Below are 21,010 nucleotides of genomic sequence, written 5' to 3'. Positions count from 1 at the left end.
CCTGGTTCCTTCCGGCCCAGGGAGGCTCCAGGTGAGGCTTGGCACCAGCCCTTCCGTGCAGGGCACACAGGACATGGACAACAGCCTCTGATGTGGCTGAATGAATAGCTGGCTCTTTAATTACACAGTCCAGACAGGCCCGCAGGCAGGCTGTGGAGAAGGGCCTCCCGGGCTGCCTGGCAGACGCCCTGATTTCCGCTCCTTCAAGTGGCCTCTTGGAAAAGAAAGGAGGCAGAGAGTAATCAAGCCTGAAGGACAGAAACACTGCAGGTGAGGACAATCACGCTGCCCAGCTGGGGGTGAGGGGGTGGGGGGCTCTGCAGAGGGGGATTGGCCTGGTCCCAGGCCCAGGGTGAGCCCAGAGGCGCCACTCAGGGCTGGCCTGGGCCGAGGGCTGAGTAGGGGGGTGGGTGGGGACATAAGCCCCAGGCTCTGCCACCAGGTCCATTCTGATCGGCTGTCTGACCACGAACCAGTCACTCAACCTTGCTAAGCCTGTTTCACCGACTGCAGAATGAGGTGGTGTTTCCTCTGCCCCAGCACTTTGTAAAGAGTGAAAGAAATGTCTGCCAGGCATGGAGCACGGGGAGGGGTCAGAACAGGAGTCAGAGCTCGCCTTGCCGGGGTCTCGCTGCCCCTGGGTGCCCTGCACTGCCGAGCCCCTGACCAGCAGCCGTTTCTTCTCCTGCCGGCGAGGCCATGTGGCAGCTGGTGTTTTGCTGATGAAATCGCAGCTCGCACGGGACTCAGGCTCTCACGGCTGCGCTGCTGCACCGCGTGGGGGCTCGAGCTCCCCCACACTTCTCTGAATGAGCGCCGGGAAACCTCCTCCACACGGTGCGCCGGCTACCGTCTGTTCTTCACTGGCGTGAACACATCCTGGTGTTTGTAATGGGGCCACATTTTGAGGCTAATAAACAGTTACGTTCTTTATTCTCTGGGGAACCCATTCCCCAGCCTAGCTCCACGGTCGGCGTGGGGCAGGAGGGGTTTCCGATGTAGGGAACGGTCTGGTCAGACAGGATGAGGGAGCAGAGAGCCCACCTCTTCTGGACCCTGGGGGGTTGTTGGCAAAAGAAAAAGGGGGACACACAAAGGGCAGGGCTGAGGCCAGGTGGGTGTTCACCTTCCCTCCCAGGTGAGGATGCTGTGGAAATGCCCAGGTGACCCCCAGAACACGTGACACACACCCCTCCAGGAGTGGGGCCTGCAGCCCTCAGCACCCAGGCAGGGGCAGTGGCCGCCCTCGGGAGTCCGCACCCCGGCTCCGGCCGCCCTTTCCAGCCTGCGTGGGGGTGCAGATTCCATAGTCCCCAGGGCTGGTGCTGAGAGAACAAGAAGCTGGACAGAGCCTATGGTCCCGAGAGAGAGAGAGGCTGCTACGCCCAGACATTGGCAACTGGAGCTATGGGGCCAGCTGGTCCCCCTCCGAGGCCAGAAGGGCCTAGCACAGCCCTGCAGTCACCTGACTGGGAAGCAGCAGAGACCTGCCAGGACCCTGGTGACACTGTGCGGCCTGAGCCCTGCTCCCCCGGTTGGCCAGACACCTGCCCAGGAGAGCACCTGGAAGAGGGCTCACGGACTGAGAACCTATCCGAGAGGGACTCGCTAAATCGGAAGAGACCCAGACACCATCAATTTGCAAATTCAAGGTTTCCGACTCCCCTGCCCGCCACACTCAATGAGGTGGGGGTTCTGAAGTTATGTGAAATAAAATGCTATATTCTTTTCTTTATGCTGCATGTTAAATGTGTAGCCCACCGTTCATTCATTCATTAATCAATCCAGATATTTCCTGGGCCAGCCATGGAGGAGAAAGCAAGTGTTCTTAGTGGAGAGAAGGTTCTTAGGTGGAGAAAAGCGCTGGAGTGAGAGCAAAGCGCTGGAATAGACTGCCCGGTGCGGAAGAAAGCACAGCCAGGGCAGTGGCTGTGGGCACCTGCCTTGGGCAGGGGCTGGCGTCTGTGAGGGCAGGAGCAGGGGTGGGGAAGGGGGGACGGGCAGGGGTGAGGGAGAAGCAGGGGCCAGGTGGGAAGGGCCTTGTGAGCCCCCGTAAGGACTGCAGCGTTACTTTTCAGTGTGGGAACTGGTCGGCAGGCGTTGAACTCGGGTACAGTCTGACTTGTTGTGAGCAGCCTCTGGCTTTTGTGGGAGAGGCCGTGGGGCTTCAGAGGTGAAGCAGGGCTGGCCAGGGGCCCTCATTGCCGTCCAGGCAGAAGCGGTGGCTCGGGACCGGGTGGAGGGAGCCGAGCTAAGCAGACGGATTTGTGATCTGGAGAACGAGCTGGTAGGACTTGCTGGTTTACTGGCCGCTTGTCCGAGGCAGAGGCATGGGGGATGACTGTGAGGGGACCTTGAGGCAGGTGTGGAGAGGAGGAAGGTGGGATGACAAGAGGTCTTGCAGGGGGAGCCAAGGGTCCTGACAGGACAAACTCACTGCAGAGATGAGCCGGCCATTGGGACTGGAAAGTACTCGCTTGGGAGTCCTGCGCGTTTGATAGGATGGGGGGGGGGGGGGGGGGGGGAGGAGGAGAGGGGCCTGGAGAGGCGGCATCTACCGATTAAAAGCAGATACTGAGGAGCTGGGAGCCCCACTCGGAGGCACTGCTTGTTCTAGGATGGACCCTAGAGAGCTGGTCTTGGAGGAGGGAGGAGAGAGCATGAAGGCGCTCCGTGCCTGGGTGGGGGATGGGAGAGAAGGGCAAGTGGGTGGCCCAGTGGGTGGTCACTAGCAGGGTGGGCAAGTCAGCGCGTCCAAAGGCCACAGCGAGGTCACCCCTGGGAACCGAGTGCGGTGCTCCCCGCGCAGGGGAGCCTTGCTGCTGCCGCCCGCTGTCAGGGCAGGCCCTCCGCCACGTGCCCGGGCCCAGGCGTGACTCGGAGTGTCCCACGCCTCCGTGGCGGAGCACAGGTGAGCAGCCCAGGGAACAGGCGTGAGTCCGACAGGCGGCCGAGCGCTGTCGTTGTTGGCTGTGCCGGATGCCAGCGCTGGAACCAGTGGCCAAAAGCCCCGGAGATTCGAGGTGGAGGTGGACGTGGTGCGAGGAGGGTCCCGCCCTGCTCCCTGCATGTCTCAGGGTGCCTGCCAATTGGCAGAGCCTCGCACACAAGGCCGCCGACCCTGCCTCGTGCCCGGCTGGCCTTGGCGCTTGCCGCTGTGAGTTCAGCCGGGCTGGGGTGCACCGGAGTGAGCACAAGACTAGAGGTGTCTGCCGAGTCCTCAGCAACCTCCACGGGAGGACCATGTCGGTGGCTGGTGGGCAGGGGAGCCCTCACTCCAGCCAGGATGGCAGGCAGCCTTTTTACAGTGACAGTAACGTCAATGATGGCTGCCACCCACTGCGGGCCTAACCGTCTCCTCTCCAGCGGGGCCCGCTGGTTCTTGTCCCCCAGGATTTCCACGAGCACTTGTCAAGTTAAGGTGCCTGGTTTGTCCTGTCTGCCTGGCACCTTTCCCGTTTTAACCCTGAAAGTCCCACATTTTGGGAAAACCTCCCCGTCCCAGGCAAACTGGGAAGGCTGGTCACCTTCTTCTCAGCTGAGTCAAGGACAGAAGTGGCCAGGTGAGGGGATGAAGGACAGGCTTGGAGCCTTAGAATCCCCATAAATGCCGGCTTTGGGGTGTTAGATACAAACCATATAGAAGCGAGCCGGCCACGTACCCAGCCCAGCCCTGGGTGCCCAGCAGGTCCTGGGGAGGGTCAACCGCCCCCCCCTGCCACCCACACCCTCAGCCTGTTCGCGCCTCCCACCCCAGCCCAGGACCGAGCCCCCACCACACCCCACAACTGCAGCCATCTTTACAAGTACATTTTTATTGAAAATAAAAAAGGCATGATGCTTTCTTCCCTGTAATTAACAAACAGCTCCCCTCCCCCCCAAACGCTGCCGGTCCTACTTCGTGTGCAAAGTCTCAGCACGAAATCAACATCATGGGCTCCTCGGTGGACAGATGGGCGCCCATACGCCCACTGAGACGGAACGAGGCCAGGAGCCGGCTTCCCGCGTGCCCGGCACAGGTAGGAAGGCAGGTCGCAAATATTTACACTCATGCATTAGGAACCACGCAAGTCACACTCTGCACGGGTTCGTAGAGTACAGTAATTTTGCTTATATATTGGTCTCTTTAAATATATATAACTATATATGTTTATATTTTTACAGCCACTAGTCTTTCTTCCAAAACTTGCTTTAGAACAGGGGTGGGGAACGAGCCATTAAGGCCAGGCAAAACCGTTGGTGTGGCCCTGCCAAGGCATCAGGGGTGAGTTAATGAAATGTTGGCCACATAGAGCAGGCTCATTTTCACGTTGATGACTTTGGATGGCCTGTGAACGGTGTGGTAAATATCCAAATGGCCCTGGGCAGGGAGAAGGGTGGGGACCTCCCACCCCTGACCTAGAAGCTCCCACTTTAACACCTGAAGACTCTGGGAGGTCCTATCTGCCATTCTAAAGCTGGGCTCCGCCAGGCGACATGGCTGGAAAGATCTGTTTGAGAGAATGCAGAGAGGGAATGCATCTCGTTCTCGGCCTCCATGTCTGGAGGAGGCTGAGGACGGGTCTGTTTGGGGGCCACAGGCACGTTCCTGACGTAAAAGTTCTAAGCTCGATGCCAGGCTGGTGCGGTTGGACGGACGCTTGTCACCTAAGCTAAGATCCGCGGGGCTCTCCCGCTGCACCCTGAGAGCTGTCTCCCAGACTGGCTCTTGGGTTGGGGGTTCTCAAAAAAATCCTTAAAAAAAAAAGCTCTTCTCTTGTTTTCCCTGCACACCCCAGGGAAGAGATGTGACAAACCCAACTTGGGGGAATTTACTCTCCACGGTTAGCTTTTCAGAGCTCTGGCTGTGTCCCCGGGAAGGAGACAGGGGCCCCCAAAGCCTGGTGGATGGTTCACTGGGGGCTGGTGGATTAGACTAATTGCAAAATCTGGGCTTTTAGGTTTAAGTCAAGGTCAGGGAAGCTGGGATCAGTGGGTCTGCCTGCCCCCCTTGATCCTCTCCATGACCCCTTAGCCAGGATCCCCCATTCTGGCCAAAGGTGCCCCTCCATCACTTCTGAGCTCAGGGTGGCACGTGCTCAGGGCCAGGGTCCTGCTAGTCATCTGCTCAGGGACCAGACAGGGGACTCAGAGGCGGTGCTGCCGGTGGGGGGAGTGTGCTGGAGTGGGGTCTGCCTGCTGAGCACCCACATCCTCTGGCCTGTCTGTCACCCAGGGGTGCATCCCCGGGGAAAGTGATGGCATCCAGCAGGAGAACTGGGAAGTGCTCACCAGGCCGGGGGCAAGAATGAAGGCCACGGTGGCACCGTGCCATGCTGGGGTGTGCAGGGAGAGCAAAACCAAATCCAAACCCCAAGCAAATCCTCGAACAGAAGGGAAACTGGGAAGAAACAACCCTTCCTGGGAGGGGATCCCGGCCTGTCCTCAGCCCGTCCCCGCTGACCTAGAGCAGGACAGGGTCAGGGTCAGGGTCAGGGTCACAGCACACTCACCTCTGCCCTCTGCTCTCCCAAAGACAGCGAGCGGAACAGACAGCTCAGTGGGCACAGGGCTCCGGCCAATGGGTGTGTCAAGTTCAGCCCCAGTTGGGACTGGCTTTCAGTCCGTCCGTCTCACCTCGATGTGAAGGTCTCGCCTGCAGCCCCAAGCCCTCCACGGAACCACTGGTGGTTTGGGAGGCGGACTAGGTCCACACGCATCGCTGCCTGGCCAGACAGCAGGACCATTTAATGCGTCTGGTCCCTTCCTAGCGAGGGTGTGGTGGTGAGGGAACCACGGGTCAGGGGCGCTCTCCCAATCCACCAGGGGATGCAAACCCACAGGGCCACTGGCTCCCTGGCCGAGTGATGTGCCCACAGGGGTGGGTGGCCTCCTGGGCAACAGGCCTGCAGGGTCCCTCGCCTGCCACCCTTTTCCTTCCCTTCATCCACCAACCACTTTTAGACCCTAAGACCTTGGAAAGAGACTCCAGGGAGCCACTGAGGCACGCCATCTCCTGGAAGAGGGGAGGCCTGGGCCTGTCAGGAGAGGCTCTGAGTCCCCGGTCAGGGCTGCAGGGGAGGAAGCATCGGAGAGCCAGCGCCAGGCCGCTCGGCCCAGCCAGACGCCCGCAGCGGGTTTGGCACAGTGGTGGCCCCTGCCAGTGAAGGCAGGGCCTGGCTCACACGGACGGGTCAGTTCCTAGGGAGGGGACTTTGCAGGGTGGACTCAGCCCTCCGTGGCAGGACTGGGGAGTCAGGCGGGACCCAGGGGCCCAGGGTGCGGGTGGGGACAGGGGGAGAAGGCGGGCCCTGAAGGCTGAAGATGACAGCAGGTGGGGTGACAGACAGGTGTGTGGGAAGCACCTTAGAAAGGGGACGTCTCCTGGCTGTGCCGATGGCTTCTGTTGGGAAGGGCACAGTCAATGGAGCCGCAGGCGGGCTTCCTGGGGGCGAGGTGAGGTTTCCTGGCAGGGAAGTGGCCCCTGGATTGCCTTTCTTTGGGCTAAAGGGGGGCGCCTCCCCCAACTCAGCGGACAGACAGACCCTCTGCCTTCGACAGAGCGCGTGCTTTAGACAGTAGCTGGGAGACAGTGGCTGGAACACAAGAGGAGAGGTGCGGGGAGCCTGGGGGTGGTGCCCGGGGGCTGCATGCAGGCAGCCGGCTGGCATGGGGCTGCGCTGCCCCTGCCCCGGGGCATGGCTGGAAGAGAATGCTTTCTCCTTTGCGAGGCTGGAGGCGGGCAAGGCAATGATGTCCTGGACAAGTGCAGTGTCAGTTCCTGTCCACTAGCGCCACCAAGGTACCCTCGGGCCAGCGGTCCGGGCCACACTCACACCACGGCGTTGTTCACGTCCACGCCCTTGTTGCTCTGCGAGGTTGTCATGGGGTACTCCGCAACGCTGGTGCCATTCTCCTCCTTTCTCAGGGGTTTCCTGGGAGCGGGCGGAGGGGCAGGGGCAGCGAGGGAGGAGGAGGGACATCATTAGTTATCAATGCCTGGGAGTTAGCATGCCCCACAGTTGGCCCGCCAGGCTGTGCTGGGTTAGCGTCCTTGGACTGCTGGGCTTTGGCCAGGGGCGGCAGGGGTGGGGGGCGGTAGAGGGGGAGAGGCGGGGGACTCTGAGAAGGCTCTGGGCTGAGGTTCTGGACTCATAGTAGTACCTTCTAGTAATTCAAGTCTCCTTTCCTCTCTTGAGTGGCTCAGGAGGGGCTGCCCCAGTCCCAGGCCTGAGTGGCTACAGCTCCTGATCTAGGCCCCCCCATCCCCACCCCCGTGCTGGGCAGCCCCATCCCACGCCACACGGCTGCCTCTTGGGTGGATCTGCGGCTCGTGGGGCTGTAGCTCTGATGCCTGTGTCCCCAGTAACGCCGGGGCCAAGCCTGAATGGCCTCCGCTGTGAGTTGTCTGAACCGAATGTTTACGGGCATCACTGAAAGTCAGGCCTTCTCCAGTGTCCCCGAGCCTCCCCACACCTCCCCTGAGGAGGGCGCACACTTGGGGACTAGGTGATGCCTAAGCCCCATGGGATCTGGGAGGTGGCTATGGCGGGCGGGGTTAGCAGGCCTGCTCAGAGGGCTCCCCCCGGTCAAATCTGTCAACTTCCTTTTCTCCTGCAGCGGAATCAGCTCACAAAACACACGGAAACCCAAGTGCACTCAGCTGGGCACCGGGCCCGGCCACCGTGGCTTCCTCGAGAAAGTGAGGGGCTTGCCGACACTCCTCCCACGTGGCCACGCTTTGTTCACTGCGCTCTCAGCCACAGCTTTCCTTGTCCCTTCCCACAGTGATCCCGGAAGAAGCAAGGCCTGGAGTTGAGTTTCACTTCATGGGGAAACTGAGGCTTAGGGAGAGCTGTGACTTGCCCAAGGTCCCGCAGCTGGTTTATGGTGAACCCGGACCACCACCCACTGCTGCCAAGTCCTGGTCCAGCCGTGTTTCTGTTAAACCAGCATTCCCAGCAGGCGTCCCTCCCCTGCCCCTGGCTCTGTGTCCAATCAGCGTGGGAAGGCCTCCTCCGGCTCCTCCTGAGGTTCCAGAAGTCCTCAGAGGCCTCCAAGGAGCCTGGCTCATTTTGCTTTACCCTAGAGCACATCCATGTCCTGGGGTCTGAGAACCCCAATTTACGTGGGTAGATGCTCACAGACGTTTTCTGGAACCCCAGGCTGGTAGGGCTCAGAAGAGGTGCCTTGTAGGCGATGGGCTCATGGAAATGACAAAGTCCGAGCGAACCTCTGTCCCTTCCTCCCTCCTCCATCCCACCCGCCTTTCCGAGGCCTCACGCAGGCCGGCTTGGCGGGTGGGTTGGGTTTGCAGCTTGGCGAGTTGGCACGGTCTGGAAGCGGGGCAGCGGTCCATGTTCCTACAGGGAGCTCCCGTGTCGCCCTGCTGCGAGGCCACCTAAGGGAGATCCCTAAACGTATCATCAATATAGCGAGGGACGGTGGACATCAGAGTCAGGATTCTAGCAAACATCTCTGGGCCCAACCCGCACTGCTGTTCTCCCTGACAAATACTCAGTCTTGGGCTGAAGAGTCTGCAGCAAGTCCCGCAGGGGAGATAAAGCTTCAGGCCTTGGAGGGGGGATGGGGAGAGGAAGAAGGTCTGGAACTCCCTTGCGTGTAGGCAAAGCCTTGGACCCAGAGTTTCCACCCTCCTTAGAGGAGGTGGGAAGTCAGCAGAATTATTCTGCCAGGAGAAGGGCTGTGGCCTGGACACCCTGTGTGCTCCCGGTGGCTCAGAGGGCCTGGTGGGGGGCCAGCTTGGCGGGAGGGACACTGGGAACAGGCCAAGGGGGCAGCCCCAGGCCCTTCTCAATGGCGCAGCCAGCTCCCCAGGCCAGAAAGGACAAAGGGGGTCTGGGCAGGGGCTCCACCCAGCAAAAAGGGCACCTCTGGCAGGTGCAGCCCCCCTCTCCCCCCGCCCCTGGGGCATCCTGGAGCCTGAGCGTGTGAAGGAGAGAGCGGCTGCCCAGGGCCCTCGGAGAAGTGGGCTGGGTCTGCTCCCTCCTCCACGGGAGCTCAGCTGCGACCACTCTGCTCCCCGCTCTGCCCCATCCCCTCCCGGAGGCTTTCTGGGACACCCTGGAGCCCAGTGGATGCTGGAGTTGTTCCTATAGCAGGAGGAGGCTCTGCCTCCAAACCCCCATGTGTCCTTCCATGGGCAAGTCACTGAACCTCTTTATGCCTCAGTTTCCTGGTCTATAAAACGGGCACAATGACGGTGTCCGCTTCATAGGCTTGTTGGGAGGATTAACACGTTAATGTGTGTTAAGCTCTGAGAGGAGCCGCTGGCACACAGTAGGTCTCCATAAGTGTGTGTTAGCTCTCAGGACGGCTGCTGGGAAGGTGTCAGCATCGCTGCTCCTGTTGGTGGGGAGCAGCCAGCGGTCTCCTGTCTGCACAGCCTTCCTACCTAAGGTGTGCCCCGTGGGGCTCCGCAGGTGCCTGAGACTTGCTAGACCCAGCCCGGCTCCGCGGTGCCGGGTGCCAGCCAGGGCTGCTCCCCACAAACCAGAGAAGGGCTCCTCCGCCCTGGTGCAGGCCCCTACACAGCCTGGCTCCTAAACCGAGAGAAAGGGCAGTGAGCCTTTCCTTGGCCTCGTCACGTCAAAGGGCGGATTCTCCCACGTTCCTGCGCCCCAGCCTGGGAAGCAGCAGCATCCCATGTCGTCGTCTGCTTGGAGTGCTGAGCTGACAGCTCCGCCGCCGCCAACTGCCAGTGGTCCGGGCCTCTGCAGAAGCTGCCTCCACCAGCATGGAGCAGGGTCGGGGTGGAGGTAGGGGTTGGGGGGGCAGGGCCCAGGAGCACCTCTTGGGCCCTGCTGACATCCACGTGACAGGTCCCACCCCCAGCCTGCTGCTCTGCTGGGGAAGCTGGCGGCAAAGAAGAGCTCTGAGGAGCCTGGGAAGGGAGGGCTGCCCGGCTTGCTTGCTTCTGCCTCCCACCCCCACGGAAGGGCCTGTTAAATTAAAAGGTGGGAGTGGGCGTACAAGCCCTCACCATTCTCTCTAACCATAAAGCCCCCTCAAGAGGCATGCACACACTCCTGACTCTGGTGGGCCAAGCAACCCCATTTCCACCCCCCATTTCCTCTCCCCCATTACTCTGAGGTTCCCCCCACCCCTTCGTAGTATTCATGGTTTTTTAAAACCTCATTTATTACTATGCTGGTGTGCGTGTGTGTGTTTGTGCATGTGTGTGTGTGTGTGTGTGTGTGTGTGTGTGTGTAATCTGCTTTCTCCATTGGGCTGTGGTGGGGAGTGGGCAGGGGCTCAGTCTCATTTATCTCTACATCCTGGTACCTCATCTAGTCCCCAGCACACAGTAGGTGCTCAATAAATACCTGTGGACCAGCAATGACTCACCGAGAAGTCCTGGGGTGGTCAATGGTGCCAGATAGCATCAAAGAGACCTGGGCGTTCAAAAGTGCCCGTTCTACTGGAAGTGGCTCACCCACGAGAAGCCGGTGGGCACCAGAGCCCCGCAATCACGGGCGTGCCCAGCCACGCTCAGGCACACGCACCGAGCTCGCTCACTCCCAGGGAGCAGCACGCTGGCTTATTGTCTGCAATTAATGGTCTGCAGGATCAGCCGCGTGTTGTGCAGCCTTTATTGTTCTTTCGGCCAACACCTTGTAAATCAGGAGGAAATGGCTGTCAAGTGGCTTAATGGCAATCGATGGCAGGAGGTGAAGGACCCGCGCCATGGGTGGCCAAAGGAGGCAAGGCCTTCTTCCTGAGCCTGGGGGTGGGGTAGCTCTGGGAGCTCTTCTGGATGATGAGGGTCTTGGGTGGGGGGCTGGGTCTTATTCCCATGTCCCCAGGTCTTGCCCAGAGGAGAATGCAGATCACGGTGTTGGGGCCGAAAAGGGACTGTGATGCAGTCTCCATGCACCATCCCCGTCCAACCTGTGCCCCTGGATGCTGAGGGCTGCCTCTCCTGGGACCCCCTGCTCTTGGGTTTGCCAATGGGAGTCACCGTCAGGAGACCGGAGCGCCAGGGCAAGGTCGGGGCATTTTCTCCCCCTCCTTTCCTGCTTTGGGCTCAGTTGTTCCCCTGGCACCTTCCCTGGCCCTTGTCCTAGCTGTGCTAACCGCTCCACTGCTGCTGGTCTGGCCGCTTCACCAGCTTCCTTTGCTCCAAGGATCTTCGAGCCCCGCCCACACTCTGGAGGAAGCCCCGCCCACCTCATCTGGAGGATGCCCCGCCCACCTCATCTGGAGGAAGCCCCGCCCACCTCATCTGGAGAAAGCCCCGCCTACCTCATCTGGAGGAAGCCCCACCCACCTCATCTGGAGGAAGCCCCTGGAAGGGATCAACTGAGCCTTCTCGGGTGGGTTCCTTGTCTTTCCAGGCCTTTAACAGACCCTGGAACCAAGAGCTCAGAGCCTGCAGAATAAGGCAGAGTGACAGGAGGCCTCTCCAGCTGTTCTGGGGGGAGGTGGGTGGCAGCCCCACAGGCCTTCCTGGGAGACCCCAGCCCTGCTGCCAGCCCGCATGCAGCTGCCTGCACTGCCAGTCAGATATTCCCTTTACCCTCTTCCCTCGAAGCAGCGGTTTCTCAGAAGTTTGGGGCAGAGTGACTCTGAGTGACTCTGGAAGAGCTGGGCTTTTTAAAAAGGTGCCGCTGCCTGTCTCCGAAGGACAGGGGAGTGGGAACGGGTCCCTGATGGAAGTAGGGCCCCAATCCCTGGCAGTGCCCGGGGGGATCTTGCACACTCTTCCTCAAGACCCTTCAGTAGCTCCCAGTCCACCAAGTCCCAGGCGGGACCAAGCCTCACACCCCGGGTCACAGCGGCTTCCTGCTGCCTGGTGCTTCTGCTCACACGGTGCCTCTGCCAGGAGCGCCTCCCCTGCTCTGCTTCTCACAATCCTCATCCCAGGGCAGCAGGCTCTCAGCTCAAATGTGCTATCACCCTGATCAGAGCTAACGGACTCCTCCGGGCCCACAGCAGGCTGCCAGGGACTTCCTGCAGCCCATCCCACCTGCCTCCCAACAGCCATTCTTGCACCCGCCCCCACCGCCCTGCAGCCAGGTGAGCCGCCCGTGGGCACAGGCCTGTCCTGTCTGTCTCTGTACCTGCACAGCCTGTGCATACAGTAGGCGCCCACCAGACACTGGGAATCGGGCTGACCTTGTGCCCTGGGAGACTCCAACACCTCCACCTTGACTCCTGAGGCCTGGTCTGTCCCTGAATTACAGGGTCCTGGGGGCCTTTGTGTCCACCTGTTTTTCTGGCTTCAGACACACCCTACCACCCCCTTTTCCAGGCACCCTCGAGGAAGGGCAGGCAGGGAGAGCCAGGTCTGTTCTCAGCCCAACACCAGAGAGGGACTCAACAGTAACACTGACACGGAGCTGCGGTCAGGGCTGCCTTTGGAATCACTGGTGCTGGGTGCAGATCCTGACTCCTCTGCTCCCGGGCTGTGCCACCCTGGGCAGTTCCCTCACACCTCTGAGCCTCGGTTTCCTCCTCTGTGGAATGGGACGGATCGGGAGAAGATGCAGTGAGGTGACCCGAGAGACGGTTGGTGGAGCGATGAGCCCAGCGCTTGGCTGAGGTTACGCCCTTGTTATTTATCCATTTATTGACTTGGGGGAGTGTCTTGCAGCGTGAGTGTTGGGGACAGAAGGGGGTCTGGCTGGGAGGCAGGTGCCCGGACATGGCCTGCCCCTCGCGGAGCTGTGTCACCTGGGCCCAGTCCCCAGCAAACTCCCAGGCTGTTGGCTTGATGCGTCCCTTCACCCTGGGTGCCTTACTGTGCATTTGTTTAAGACTTTAACTTGATATTTCACTCTTTCTGCTTTGAATTATTGAAGTGAGATCACATAGAACAGTTGATTAAAAGGGCAAAGTTAAATATTTTAGGTGTTATAATTGCTCTTAACATAGCTCATTGAACTTGGGGCCATAGGGCATTTAAAAAAGAACTTTCTTGGAAGTATATTGACCATCCCTATTGCCCTTTGGTGTTTTGAAACATTTCTCTTGGTCTTTTGATTCTGTCTTCCCCCCAAGGTCCCTGTGCTTGGCTAGGGAGGCCATTCTTTGGAAGTTTGATAAGACTTCCCAGTCTTACCAAGGGACTTGGCAGAACTTCTGTGTTGTAACTCCAGGGGGCGCCATTCACACCACCATCGCCCACTCTGCCACACATAGAGCCCAGGACACAGCCCAAACCTCCCCAGACCTCAACAACAGCCACACTGTGAAGCAAACCCCAACTCAACTAGGTGCCACCTAACCTCTTCTGAAAGGCAGGATGAGATGGTGGTTACAGAAATGACAGTGAGTGTTACTGAAGATAGTTTGCTGTTTGGATCATTCATGACCCCACTGGAACACTCCTATTCATCCTTCAAAACCCAACTTAGGTGTCCCATTCACTGCAAACTTTCTCTGAGGCATCTCAACCTCCCTCTTCTCCCAAGAGAAGCATTTCTCTCTCCCTGTCATCCCGCCTCTCTCTGAGACTACTGAAACATGGAAGCTGGTGCAGCACTTCGTGAGCACTTACTGTATACCAGGCACAACAGGGACACACATGGTGCATACTATTTAAGCAGGCATCTCACCACTCCTCGGAACAGTACGAGGTTGTTATTCTTTCCCCCTATTTTACAGATAAGGACACTGAGGACCAGAGAGGTCAAGTGATTTCCTCCTGGTAACACAGCTTGAACGAGAGCCTGAATTTAAAACGGACTCCAAAACCAGTCTCCACTCCAAACCAGCATGGTGCCTCCCATCAGTGGCTCCCCTGCCGACCCCGCGAGGATTATTTCCGTTCTCCGAGGCTCTGAGTGAGCCCGACGACGGTAGGGCCTGCGATTTTCAGGAAGGGTCGTTTCTATTGCACGGGGCCTGACTTATGATTGGTGCTCATCACATGCCTCCGAGCTGAACTCCCTAAAAACGGTGGGGGTATGAGGTGTGCAATCAGCGTTCAAATATTTCAGCAAACAAAGAGCTAAAAGGAAAAGGAAAGCAATGCAGCAAATATTAGCCAAATCTCGGTGACTGTTGAATCAGAGTGAAGGTAGATGCACATTCCTGGCACATTCTTTCTGCTTCTTAAATGCTTGACAATTTTTATAATGAAAAAAAAAAACCCACAGTGGGGGTGGGTGGAGTAGCCCCCGAGCCCGGCTGGGGTGCCCTCAGGGCTCCAAGCCAGTGGACACTCACCGCTTGATGGCTTTGTAGCAGATGATGACCAGCACAGTGAGGAACAGCAGGGAGGCACAGCATACCGCGATGACGATCACCAGCCCTGACCACCAGCTCTCCTCCGCGGGGCACGAGGTAGAGCTGGGAGCTGAAAGGGAGAGGGGCAGCCTGAGTCTCCCTGGACGAGCGGGGCCTGGCCCATCAGAGGTGCACCATCACGGTGCCACCAGGGTGGCCTCGCTGCCATCCATCACCCAGATGAGGCTCTGTGACCCATCCTGCCCTCCCCACCCCCAGCCGGCAGCAGGTGACATCATAGCTGGCCCCCAGCCAGGCGGCGTGATCCCAGCAGGGGTTAAGCACCACGCCCGCCCGGCCATCCATCCTCCCTGGGCAGGAGCCAACTGACAGCAGGGTCAGGTTTAATTTCCCATGAAAAATAACAGAACCTCTCATTCTCTCAGTTGAGGCATTAAATCCGCTTCCTCTGAGGGTGGGGGTGGGAAGCAGGGCTCATGGGGGACCCTGGCAGGAAGGAGAGAAAGGGAGGTTCATCAGCATCAGTTCTTTTCTTTAAATATATTGTTATTGATTTCAGAGAGGAAGGGAGAGGAAGAGAGAGATAGAAACCTCAATGATGAGAGAGAATCATTGATCAGTTGCCTCCTGCAGGCCCTCCACTGGGGATGGAGCCGGCCACCCGGGCATGGGCCCTGACCTGCACCTGGGCATGTGCCCTGACCGGGAATCGAACCATGACCTCCTGGTTCACGGGTCGACGCTCAACCACTGAGCCACGCTGGCTGGGCCATCAACATCAGTTCTGAAGCTAATTTCTGGAGAGGGGCAAGCTCTCCCCCGCCTTGGATTTGGTCCACGTGGTGGGTACGTGCAGCTGTTTCAGCTTGCACGGGGCGGCCGAGTCTGTCACTGACAAAGCATCTGACACCGGGGGCTGCAGGGCCCCAGGTCACTACGCAATCCACGAGGTCCTCGAGGTGAGCCTGTCCTCCCCTCGGCCACTCGCACACTCGGGCCCCAGCACACGCGGTGCTGACGTGTGGGGAGCATTTCCCAGCTGGTCTGCCGGTCCTGCCTCGCCACTCCCCTGAGACACCCTCGGGCCCAGGAGCTTTGCTAACGCACTTGGTGGCAGAGGCCGTTTCCTAGGCCCCGTGGACAAAGGGGACTCTGGGGCTCAGAGGAGGGGGACCCTGGGCCCCATGTCTCCCAGCCCTGCTCCCGGTACTGCCTTCAGGCACCACAAGGACAAGGGTTCTTGGAGGTTCCTCCAGGGACCAAGTGCCCCTGTGACTGCCTCAGTGTCCCCAGCCCGAGTCCACTGTGGAGGCGGCGGCGTTGGGGGCAGGGACCACAGCCTCCTCCCTCTCGCCCCACCCTCACACAGCGCCCATTGTCTCCCTGCACAAGGGCCCACTGAGGCCCTGCTGTCCATTCATGGGCACCAGGCATCCTGGAGGAGGCCTGTGCCAGGGCCTCTCCCTCCCCCGTGGGCCGGCTCCTGGTGAGGCTCCCCGAGGTGCCAGGGTGTGGGCTGGGCTTTAATATATATATACATATTATTGATTTTTTACAGAGAGGAAGGGAGAGGGATAGAGAGTTAGAAACATGGATCAGCTGCCTCCTGCAAACACCCTACTGGGGATGTGCCTGAAACCAAGGTACATGCCCTTGACTGGAATCGAACCTGGGACCCTTGAGTCCGCAGGCCGACGCTCTATCCACTGAGCCAAACCGGTTAGGGCAGTGGGCTGGGCTTTAAAGCCACAGGCACAGGAGCAGACATGGCACTTGGGGGACCGAGGCCCCTTCCAGGGAGGAAGTCCCCTTTGGAACTGACCAGGAGAAAACTGAGCGTCCCCCTCTCAGCTCGGGGGCAGGGCTCCACCCCTCCTCTGCCCGTGGGAATCTGGGTACGGTACAGAGACACCCCCTCTTTCATAAGTCTTCCTGACTCCCCCCCAGGCCAGAGTGCCTGCTGAAGGCACGATCCCCTGCCCGCACTGAACAGAAAGACAGGGGGCAGCGCTCTGGGGTGTGGGGTGTGGGGTGTGGGGGGAGGTGACTGCCTTTTCCAAAAGCCAGGGGCACCCCTTCTCCACCCTGCAGGAGGGAAGCAGGTTGAACACTGCAGTGTAAGTGGGGGTCCCTGGCCTTCAGCCTGGGCTGGGGGTGAGCAGTGTACAGGGGAGGCAGGGTGTGCTTGGCCTGCTTTGGGGGCCACCTGCCTCTTGCCCACGGTCCCCCTGGAAGTGGCACACTGCCCCCAAACCTGGCGCAGGGGCCCCTTCCTGCTGGCCAGCGGGGCTGCGGGGCTGCTGTGGCTGAGCCTCCCGTCCCAGGCAGATGGAAACTGTTGCCTGTGAAAGCGCGTGGGTCTTGGCCCGTCTCCGCAAGGGGCTCTGCCAGCAGGCAGCCCTAAGTGCCCCCACCACCCACTGTCCTGGGGATCCAGAGGGCCGGACACAAGGCCGGCCAGCGGGACTCCCTGTTGGCTTCACAGGGAGAGTCACCCAGGGCCCCTGGCCCCACCCCCACTGCAGTCCCATTGGCCCCAAACATCCCCCTGCCCTCGGCCTCTCCTCAGCCACTCCCCCCGGGGGGTGTGCAGCAACCCTCACGCACCCACCTGTCCAGGAAGCATCCGTCAGTGAGCTCGGTCCTCCCTGCCCCACCTCCCTCTCAGGCCCAGGCCCCAGCGGGTGGGCATGCCCTGCTCCAGCGAGGCCACCAGAGGCCAAGTCCCGTGCCTGCGCTCTCTGACCCCTCTCCCCCTGCCCTTTCTCTCCACCCACCCCTTTCCCAATGCCAGGCCTGCCCTGGCTCCCCAGTATCACTGTCACCGCCCCTCTTCCTGGGGCACCTCCCCCGCTTAGCACAGCGTCATCCACACTGGCTTTGAATCGGGACCTACAGCTAAATTCCAGATTCTGACCCTCGGAAAACCATCTCATCTTTCAGATTTCATCTCAGTTCCCCCCACAGTGAGTGGGGAAAGCATCAGAGCCTCCTCCATGGGCTGGTGTGGGATGGAACAGGCCCACCAGGGAGCTCCCGCAGTAGACAGCCTCAGGCCTCACAGTGCACCCAGCACCTTGAGCACCGGTCACCTGAGCACCCATCACCCTGAGCACCGGTCACCTGAGCACCCATCACCCTGAGCACCGGTCACCCTGACAATCTGTCACCCTGAGCACCTGTCACCCTGAGCACTGGTCACCCTGCACACTGGTCACCCTGCACACTGGTCACCCTGAGCACCGGTCACCCTGCACACTGGTCACCCCGAGCACCCATCTCCCCTGGGGGAGAAGGAGGTGGTACTAGGGCCCAGCAGCCCATGGGAAGTCCGCTGGGTTGGCCTGGGCTAGCGGGGAAGGAAGGGGGGCACAGGCAGCTGGCGCCCCGAGCTTCTCTGCTCCCCTGGCTGGTGCCCGGGGCCTCCCTCCTGAAGCGGCTCCGGGTCCTCGCATCTGTGACTCCAGCCTGGGGCCCGAGCTCCCGGGACACTCACTCCTCTGCTTTATGTACTTCTGCCCGGCGTCCTGGGCACGGAGCCCAGTGCGGTGGCAGGGTGGCTGCTCGTCACCAAGGACTGTCTCAGGCCCGGCTCCTGGCGGGGCATGAAACAGCCCCTGCATTATTAATAATGTCTCCTCGTCCCTGTGCCCAATTAGGAAGGGAATTTATGAATTGGGTTGCAGTCTCTAGGGCAGGGCAGCCACGGCTGTGCCCGATGCCAGGGAGAGAGGTGGGTGGAGGCCGGGCAGAGGCGAGACCGGCAGGCCTGCCGGGTGGAATTAACGCCGCGTCTGGTGGCGACTGCAGGACACGCCTCCCCTTGTTCACGGCCCAGCAGCCCTCTGTGGGCTCCTCAGGGCCAGGACCCAGCACGGCTCTCCTGGTGGCTGCAGGCGCCCGGGGACCCTCCCCCCATCTGCCACCTGTTCCCCCCAGGACTCACTGCTGCCCAGAGGCCCGAGCTCACCGGCCTTAGAGCAGCACAGGCAGCGCTGGCAAGGAGCCATGAGGGTGCCCTCGGGAAAGCTCTGGGTGACCTCAGCGCCCCCTCATTGCCCCGACCCCTCCTCATTCAGTGCTAATCCATCCACTCAGCACACGCCTGGTAGGAGCCCACTACGTGCCATGTGCTAGGCCAGGTTCCGGGGACATGACAGGTGACAAAACAGATAGGGACCCTGCCCTGGTGACGCTTACAGTCTGTGGGACGGACACGGAGTCAGTAGCCACTAGAAAAAGCTCGCTGTGATTCCTGCCTCGGCGGGACACTGACCTGTGTGCATGCTTAGGCACAAAATGGGGCAGGACAACATGACAGAATAACACTCCGAACGCGGGAGCCCGCGGGAGTGGACTGAGAGCAGTGAGCCCATCTTTGCTTGTGAGAGCAAGCACCAGGCACCTGGCTGGCGCTGGGTCCCCATCGCCCCCTCCAGGGGGCGCTTCACAGGGATGGGGCCTCAGGAGCACCCCTGGCTGGCGCTGGGTCCCCATCGCCCCCTCCAGGGGGCGCTTCACAGCGGATGGGGCCTCAGGATCGCCCCGTCCCGTGGGATCTACTCTGTCTAAACAGCCGTAACCATTGTGAGGAGGGGTCAGGATGGCCCAGCCCAGTGCCCACGGGCCAAATCCGGTCCTCTTGTTGTAAATAAAGTTTTATTGGAACAAAAACATACCATGTGTTTGCCTATTGTCATGGATGCTTTCTGACTACAGAGCCGAGTTGAGTAGCTGCAATGGAGACTGTATGGCCTGCAAAACCTAACGTATTTACTTTTACAAGAAAAGTAGGTCTACCTCTACCTAACCAGGATGGTCTTTACTGGAGATTCTTAGATAAGATTAAGCAAGTACAGTGGGGCCTTGACTTACGAGTTTAATTCGTTCTGTGACCGAGCTCATAACTCAAATTACTCATATGTCAAATCATTAAAGTGAACGAGTGAGACACGTGATGCTGGGCTGATGTTGTGGCGTTCACTGTGATGTTCGCTGCGCCAACTAGCGGTGGGGTATCTGAAGCTGGCTCGTAACCCGAATTTTAGCTCGCAACTCAAAGCAAAAAATCGGCCGAGAGACGGCTCGTATCTCGAAAAACTCGTTAGTCGGGACACTCGTAAGTCAAGGCCCGACTGTAGTCTGAAACGACATCCCAGATTTTTACTTTGCAAGTGAACGCTCCACTCTTCCCCACTTTATTTTTAGAATGGGCCTGAACTCCCAGGGTCTCACCAATGCCCGGGGGGAGGTCTCTAGGCAGGTGGCCCAGGGCGCTGTCCTCTGGGAGTTTTGACAGTGACAACGTGGTGAGACAGCACAGGCACAGAGGACAGGCAGACCCACCTGTGGGCCCTAACGTCACCACACACCCCTGCTAAGGGACCCCAGACAACGCACTAAAATGAGCCCAGCTGGTTCGGCTCACTGGATAGAGCGTCGGACTGCGGACCAAAGGGTCCCAGTTTCGATTCCAGTCAAGGGCACGTGCCTGGGTTGCGGGCTCGATCCCCAGCTGGGGGTGTGCAGGAGGCAGCCGATCAATGATTCTCTCTCATCATTGATGTTTCTGTCTCTCTCTCCCTCTCCCTTCCTTTCTAAAATCAATAAAAATATATTGCCCTGACCGGTTTGGCTCAGTGGATAGAGTGTCGGCCTGCGGGCTAAAAGGTCCCAGGTTCGATTCCGGTCAAGGGCATGTACCTTGGTTGCGGGCACATCCCCAGTAGGAGGTGTGCAGGAGGCAGCTGATCGATGTTTCTCTCTCATCAATGTTTCTAGCTTTCTATCCCTCTCCCTTCCTCTCTGTAAAAAATCAATAAAAATCTTTTTAAAAACTATATATATATTAAAATGATAGCTCATCAGTCCGCGGCTGACACATTCTCTGGAAGGCTGGTGGGGAGCATCTACCCGGTAATGTGTCAGCTGTCCTCCTGGGGCCCTGCTGCAGGGGCACCCCAAAAAGGATGGGTTTATCCTGGCCAGTGCAGCTCAGTTGGCTGAGCTTCATCCCATGTACCCAGAGGTCGCCCAGGTTGTGAGCTTGAACCCCGGTGGGGGGGCGTGTGGGAGGCAGTCAATCGATGTTTCTCTCATCGATGTTTCTCCCTTTCTCTCCCTCTCCTGTTCTCTCTCTCAAAACTCAAAGCATTTAAAAAAAGAAGATGGGGTTGCCACTATAACTGTCTTCCAAAGGCAGGTCTGGGCCCTTGAGTAGAGCGGTGGGATCTGGGCAGATTTAGGGCGGACCCCCAGGAACTGCCCACGCTGCCTCACAGTCCTGTAACGCAGCAGGCTGATGCCCAGGGCAGGGCCAGCCGCCACCTGGGTGCCAGGTTCTAAGACTCTGGCTCCTAATCTGATGACAGGCTCACCCTCGGTGTCAGCAGCTCGGCGCCTTTCCTCCTCTGGCGGTTCCAAGCCACGGGCCCCCTCCCTCCCACCGTCCCCTCTGGTGCTTCTGGGGCTGTTTTGCTTGTTGGTGTTCAGAGTCAGCTGCTGCAGCGGTGGCGGTGGGTGCAGGTGACAAGGCGGAAGCTGCCTCCCACCTGCCTGGGTGCGGGGGGCGTACAGCTACACCCCACTCTCCTGGGGGCCCTTCTTTGGAAGGCTGTCCCGGGGCTGCTGGGGTGCCCAAAAAAAACAGAGAGAATTCACATCCCCAGAACCCGGAGTCCTTAACCAGTGACCGCCAGGTGCCAGGTGCGCCTGTGGAGCCCTCTGCCGCTGGTGGGTGATGTTGGGAAGAAGTAAACGAACCTCCAGCATCCCCTCCAGAGCAGGCTCAGGCCCAGGCCCAGGCCTTTGGGAGACG

General features: G+C 59.6%; 1 protein-coding gene across 3 annotated transcripts in view; it reads right to left on the bottom strand.

Moving 5' to 3' along the window:
- Positions 1-3,807: 3,807 nt before the first annotated feature.
- Positions 3,808-21,010, bottom strand: part of LOC139009259 (proline-rich membrane anchor 1) — a 40,200-nt gene continuing 22,997 nt past the window's right edge. For all 3 annotated transcript variants that reach the window (XM_070413449.1, XM_070413438.1, XM_070413458.1), the window contains exons 4-5: positions 14,173-14,302; positions 3,808-6,914 (exon numbers count right to left, since the gene is read on the bottom strand). In XM_070413449.1, coding sequence (XP_070269550.1) covers positions 6,812-6,914; positions 14,173-14,302 — 233 coding nt within the window. In that variant the 3' untranslated portion in view covers positions 3,808-6,811. The remainder of the gene's footprint in view (positions 6,915-14,172; positions 14,303-21,010) is intronic.

Source organism: Myotis yumanensis, unplaced genomic scaffold (genome assembly GCF_028538775.1).
Source record: "Myotis yumanensis isolate MYYU_CA2020_CCGP unplaced genomic scaffold, mMyoYum1.0.hap1 SCAF_1, whole genome shotgun sequence".
NCBI lineage: Eukaryota > Metazoa > Chordata > Mammalia > Chiroptera > Vespertilionidae > Myotis > Myotis yumanensis.
Note: the sequence above shows the minus strand (reverse complement) of the source record. Positions and strands in the feature narration are given on the sequence as shown.